The following is a 6,615-nucleotide window of genomic DNA, read 5'->3' as shown; positions in this document are numbered from 1 at the left end:
TAGCTTCATGCATTCTTTTTTTAAACACTTGAATGTGGATAAGTTTCATAAATAAAAAATAAAGAAATAAACAACATTTTGAACAAAAAGCTGAAAAAAGTCTATGAATTGGATTCTGAATGATAATCAAAACGTAGATAAAGTCGATCAACACCCCAAAGCTTGTCAGTCATTATTACCTCTTCATTGGTCGACAATTTAATCCATAATGTTACACAGTTTTGATGCTGTTTTATGTCTGATGATCGTGTTAGAATACATGTGGAAGCATCTGTTGTTTCGGTTTCTTCTTCACTTGTGTTTTGGAAATTCTGTACAGAAGATGTATACTAGCGCCCCCTACCGTATTTTTCTAAGTACAAGTCAAGTATACTTAAATGTCATTTTAAGTATATTTCTGAGAAGTACATAAAAAGTAGACAAAGTACACTTTCCTATTTTTAGTTTAAAAGAAGTATACTAATAGCACACTTGAATAAACTTCTTTTTCGTAAGGGCAGGCTTTTACGTTTAGGCTGAAGTAAAGTCAAGAAAACCTTCCAAAGGGGCTGAATTGTCACGTCTAATTAATTGTATTAAATAAATATATTGGAATTTAAAATATGTAATTAACTAATTTAACTAACACTGATTTAACTAATGTCATGAATTCAATAGTCTATGATCCTGATGAAATCATAAACATTTGTCCATTTCTAACGTTGGCATAAAACGCTGCTGTTTTACATGCTGTCTGTCCTTTAATGATGCAGGTTTTAGTGTTGACGCAAACATATAAAAGTGTAGAGTGCTAGAAGCAGACGTCCTGTGATTATGAATGAGATCACAGTGGCTCTAGCACACTTTCGTTTGCCTTCCACAGACTGATGATGGATGCTAAAGAAGGTCAGACTCGCTCTTGTTCATGCCACAGGTTGGATTCTGTTCCATTTCGGTTCATATGTGTTAAGATGGCGTCAATACGATGGGCCTGATCTTTAACTGTGTGTGTTTTTCTACTCACAAAACTTCAAGTCCACGTAACGCACGGAAAGCTCCGTCCTCGATGCAGCTGATGTGATTCTTGTCTAACTGCCTGTAAAACACCGAGTGAAACGACGGTTAAACAGAATCTGGGTTTAGTCTGGTCTCTGTGCAGTTGTGTCATGAGCTCTCACAGGTTCTTGATGTCCGTAGCTCCTCTGAAGGCCTTTCGGGGAATCGCCTGGATGAAGTTCTCACTCAAGTCTCTAGAAAAAGAGAAAATCTGGAATTATAATGCACATACGTAATGTAACTTCAGAAGTGACGTTACAGGTACGTTACATCAAAATTAGATGCACTTCACGAGTTTGTGTGCCCATATAATCTTAGCGTAAGTGCTAAACAGATTTGGCTTGCTCAGAGAGGATATTCTACTCGAGCTCCGATTGCCCCCCAACCCTCCATAGACAGAAAGATAAATAAATAAATATGCATAAAAGGTGGAGATGGGGAGGAGGAGGGATGCCGAAAGAACTAACAACGGAAGTGATAAGAGGCTGTTTTTATACTTGGATATTAATGGGAAGATTAGATGGGCATACTCCTCCTGAAATTACATTTAATAACTTCACTTGAATGATCTGTTTCTGAATTTATGTCTCAAAATGTTCATGAGAGGCTTAAAATTAATGCATCATTGGAATACAGATATTATTCAGAAACCATTAGGCCCTCACACTGTTTAGAAATCAGATGTTCAAATGAATAATTTATATTAGACCATTTTACTGATTGAAAAAACTGAAACCACCAAATAAGGCTCAATAGAGACAGACGTGACATCGCAGGCGACGCTAAACGCCAGAAAGCAGCTGAAAGGCAGCGTCCTAAATCCTGTTGTCATGCTTTAAAGTGATCGTGTGCGGAGCACAAAGCTCTCTGGGTAATCTGAGTGGATTACACGCTCGTGTTTAAGAGGCTAATTGCGTATCTCTGAACACTAATGAGAGGCCTGAGAGGAACACACACAGCCAGTTCCTTTCTCTTGCAACACTCAGTTTCATCACACCGTCACGAGTGTAATTAGGCTCTTTATTGGGCTTTTACTGATGTTGATATACAATAATGTCCTAGATCATTTCCTGATACGATTCAAGTGATGTGTCTTCTTTCTTGAGGTCTGCTGGCTGTAGGGGAAGGGTTAGTGTCTGTGAGCGGATAAAGCAGGCAGAACTAATGAGTGCTGGTAGACGTGTTCGCTAGAGGGCCGTCCTCTGAAACGTCCTGTGCTTTCAGACCCTCAAAGATCTGCACTGATCGCTGTAGACATTTCAACAGAGGACAGTTTGTGTGGCTAAAACAAAAAAAATAAGACGTGCCACTCCCTTTCTGCTCCTACAAAGCACTCCTTTATAGTTCATTCTTTTCAGTCTTTTATAATTAACTACCAATCCACATGGTTGGCAGAAAAGTCATTAGAATGGACATTTTTAGTGTACTGTAGATAATATTGAGTTTTCTATTCTTTTCTTATTTGATATTCTTATAAGAGGAAAAACATGGAGATGACTACATGTGTAAGGTCTTAGTGTTACAAACTATATATTTAACTTGATCCAATACGAAAATAAAAGGATTTACCTTAACACTTGTGATGTGCCAAAAAATGACCAGCCTTTTAATAATTGCTTGTGAATCTCTCATTATGCTATATTATTATCACCAAATATTGTAGTCAATCTTTTGGTCAACTTGTTTTCCTTCAGTTAGCACAGGTTTTGTGTTTCTTTTTGGAGCTGATTGCACCTCAGTTTTTTGAGCCAATAAAAACAATGATTTGTGAATAATTATTGTGGCAATGTTCACTCAAAAACTGAGATCAATGAGGCTGACAATCAATCAGTTCCTAAAATAAATACAAAACCTGTGCTAACTGAAGGAAAACAAAACAATAAAAAGATTGAATCCATTATTTGGTGATAATGTAGCATAATGAGAAATTTCTACTTTTTAAAAAGCTGGTAATTTTTGAAAATATTCAAAAAAAGTTCAAAAAGTAAAAAAAATCTAATTTTTTGGTGACTTGTTATACCCAGTAAGTTTTAGTCCAATGCAATAACATTAGCATTTTAGGGAAAAAGAAAATCCTCTTTGGGGCAAAATGACTAGAACATAACAAGCCTCAGTCTTACACTTCGACTAATAGCACACGCTGTTTGTAAGGGCGCAGGCTTCACATAATACAGAACTAGGATACTATTATCGGTGACTTTGAGTTATGAAGTCTTCCTGAGGGAGTGCAAACCGAGCTGGGAATCGTCTGGAAGCCTCCCAAGGAAGTCCAGTAACCACAGAGACAACGCAAATAGCTTTCATTCCTCAAGATTCAGACCAACAATGAAAGCCTTGCTGAGCTTTCTTCATCACCATTTACGCCCATTGTGCTCATATGCAAGGTTTAGCCTTCTAAGAGTCCCATTTGCTATTCTGAAATGTAAGAAATGCACACGTGTCTAAAACCGACAACTTCTTAAATTAACAAAGCCAGGAATATTCCAAAAAAACAAAACAAAAGACAAATATTGTGCAAATTGTGATATGTGATGTTTGGCAGTTCAGTCAGTTTGACATACACTGGGCCAGATGAGAGATAGAAACGAACAACAGCAAAGATATCACTTGCTCAACATACCGAACGGCACCAGTCTGCAAACAATCCCACAGGACACGTGCCGCTTCAGGAGGAAATACATCAAACCTCTCAGAGCATCCGTCCTGCGCTCATCTTCAGTTCAGAGACTGACAGGTGTGCATGACAACACTCACATATACACAGACTGACATTCATCAGCACACACACACACACACACACACACACACACGCATGCACACACACGCAAGCGCGCGCACACACACACACACACACACACACACAGTACATCAGGAGGAAATACATCAAACCTCTCAGAGCATCCGTCCTGCGCTCATCTTCAGTTCAGAGACTGACAGGTGTGCATGACAACACTCACATATACACAGACTGACATTCATCAGCACACACACACACACACACACACACACACGCACGCACACACACGCAAGCGCGCGCACACACACACACACACACACACACACACAGTACATGTTGGTATTGGTGGTTTAAGGGGACTCTCCATAGGCGTAATGGTGTTTATACTGTACAAACTGTATTTTCTATCAACCAACCAACCCTACACCTAACCCTACCCCTCACAGAAAACTTTCTGCATTTTTAGATTTTCAAAAAAAAAAAAAAACACTATTTAGTATGTTTTTTTAAGTCTTTTGAATTACAGGGACACAGGAAGTGTCCTCATAAACCACCTTCATATTGTAATACCCGTGTCATACCCATGACATTATACAAATTTGTGTCCTCATAAACCACCCAAACCAGTGCACACACACACACACACACACACATCTCCCCAAGAACTGAAGAAAACACTGCAGTTAAACCGCATTGAGTCAAATGCTGTTTACGGAACAGTTCCGACAATGAAAGTTCTGTCACCAATTATTCACCCTCAAGTCATTTCTAATCGGCTTTTCCTACTGTGAAAAACAAGTCAAAACAAAACTTATTTTATCAAGAGAAAATATATAGACTCAAAAACTGACAAGGAACTTTCACCAGTCTACATTTAAACTGCATTGCTTCAAGTTAAATACTGATTTGAAAAATGTAATTTCATTGAAAAAAATAAAAAAATAATACAATTTCAATTGTATCCCCTCGCCCTATATATTTGAGTTTCCTGCTTTTTTTATAATGCTGTTGTGCACTGTTGCACCAGCGATACAAGCCAAACTAAACATCTCTAAGCTGTTATTTATGCTGAAATGCAAGAAAAACAGGCAACAAACATTGCATGCATGGTTTTATGGAGTTTGGTATTGATCCAAACCCAGCTGGGAGTCGCTTTGGACAGAAAAAGTGGGAAGGTCTTTGTGACAAAGCTGCTGTATAATGAATCCACCCTACTATGCAGAGAGAGTGCTTGCACTCAAGAATCCAGCAGCTTCTGTCATATCTGCAGATGTTTGCAGGCTTCTTCTGTGATGAGAATTCATCCTGGGATCCTCTAGGAGTCTACAGTAGAGTGAAAGAGCAAAGCCATTGAAGAGAACTACAGTAACAGATGAGTGTGGAGTATTAGAGCGATGGAAATCTACTGCTAAGATCACTAGTAAGCAGATAATGATACCCAAGCAGGGAATTCACTTCTAAAGAAAACTGATTTCAACACCACCAATTCTCCACTTTTCAGTAAACTATATGAGGGTCAAGGAAGCCTTGAGACGTAGATTTACTTAAAACACATTCCTCACAGTCACACAGTCACACTCCTCCAACAAGCACATGACATCTGTTTTTAGATGAATTCATTAAAACTACAAATTAGCTGAAAGCAAAGCAGTCAGCTGATGTGCCAACTACAGCTGAACACATCTAATATATCTGGTGTCAGGTACTCATAGTCAAAAATTGCCAAAACTGACTTGTCAAGAAACCGAATTTGAAAAATTGAAAGTTTTTGGAAGCATGAAGCCCACCACAGACATCAGAGCTGAACACCAATACAGCCAATCAACGACACCAATAAAACTGCACATTATGTTGACGAGACAAGACTCAAACGTTTGGGCCTTTGATGGCTGAAGTCCTGCCGTTCCTCCACATGATGCTACAGTAGATCTGAAACAAGCTTCAGTTTTCATAGTTTTCACTTGGCTTCGATCACTGTGATCCAGGATTTCAGTTTCTTTCACACTGCTGTTCAGCTGCTCAATAAGTGATCACTCTTAGTGAATAATTATCTGAAGTAATTACCATAGTTTTATTAAATAAACATCTCCCTAGGCTTTCAGCGTGTCAAGCTTTGTCCTCGTTTCCCAAGAACTAAATGTATTATTCTGCATAACCCAAGTGAAACAGTCACAAAGAGTCACAAAAAACCCAAATGAAATTCTATTAGCATCTCATCTGTTTCTCCTAGAGAGCAATGAAATTAGATAGAGCTTTGTGTTAGTACTTTATCTCAAAAACTGATTCTTTTGAGTCATCTTTAAATGGGAATTATATGAGAGAGAAGTTGAAAAACACCATGACATATACCGAGCGTAAAAAGTACAATAAAATATTTCTCTGAGAAAATCAGAAATACGCATCCCAATTTAGCTAGCCTATAAGAGTATATTTAATAGTGTTAAAAAATGCCATACCTCTAAATGCTATTTCCCACAATGCAAAGCATTAGAAATGTCCACCTAATTAAAAATGACATGACAAATGGATGGATGCTAAACCACCTGTAAACACATATTCATACATGTCTCTAAAATCATACATGACGCATTCTGAAAGCTTACAATGCAACAGTGCACTTTATGACAGCAGGCAATTGATTATAGTAATGAATTCTGGTCTGGAAATTGCGATTCCAGACAAAACGGCCTCGGACTGAACAATATGAAAAAGTGCAGGACAGAGAGAACTGGCCTCGTTAATGGCAGCAGAAGTGTCTCATGCCCAAACACGCTACACTAGTCTTTTGTCTGCCACTCAATAGTGTCTCAATCGTGTAAGGGCACTTTAGCAGGATTAGACCG

At 38.4% G+C, this 6,615-nt stretch overlaps 1 protein-coding gene across 1 annotated transcript in view; it reads right to left on the bottom strand.

The window, feature by feature from the left end:
* slit1a (slit homolog 1a (Drosophila)) overlaps nucleotides 1-6,615 on the bottom strand; it is an 81,183-nt gene that overhangs the window by 41,730 nt on the left and 32,838 nt on the right. The window contains exons 5-6 of the mRNA XM_016555852.1: nucleotides 1,158-1,229; nucleotides 1,004-1,075 (exon numbers count right to left, since the gene is read on the bottom strand). Coding sequence (XP_016411338.1) covers nucleotides 1,004-1,075; nucleotides 1,158-1,229 — 144 coding nt within the window. The remainder of the gene's footprint in view (nucleotides 1-1,003; nucleotides 1,076-1,157; nucleotides 1,230-6,615) is intronic.

Source organism: Sinocyclocheilus rhinocerous, unplaced genomic scaffold, assembly GCF_001515625.1.
Source record: "Sinocyclocheilus rhinocerous isolate Xijiao unplaced genomic scaffold, SAMN03320098_v1.1 scaffold347, whole genome shotgun sequence".
NCBI classification, from domain to species: domain Eukaryota; kingdom Metazoa; phylum Chordata; class Actinopteri; order Cypriniformes; family Cyprinidae; genus Sinocyclocheilus; species Sinocyclocheilus rhinocerous.
The sequence above is the reverse complement of the archived record's forward strand: the minus strand, read 5'-3'. Positions and strand labels throughout refer to the sequence as shown.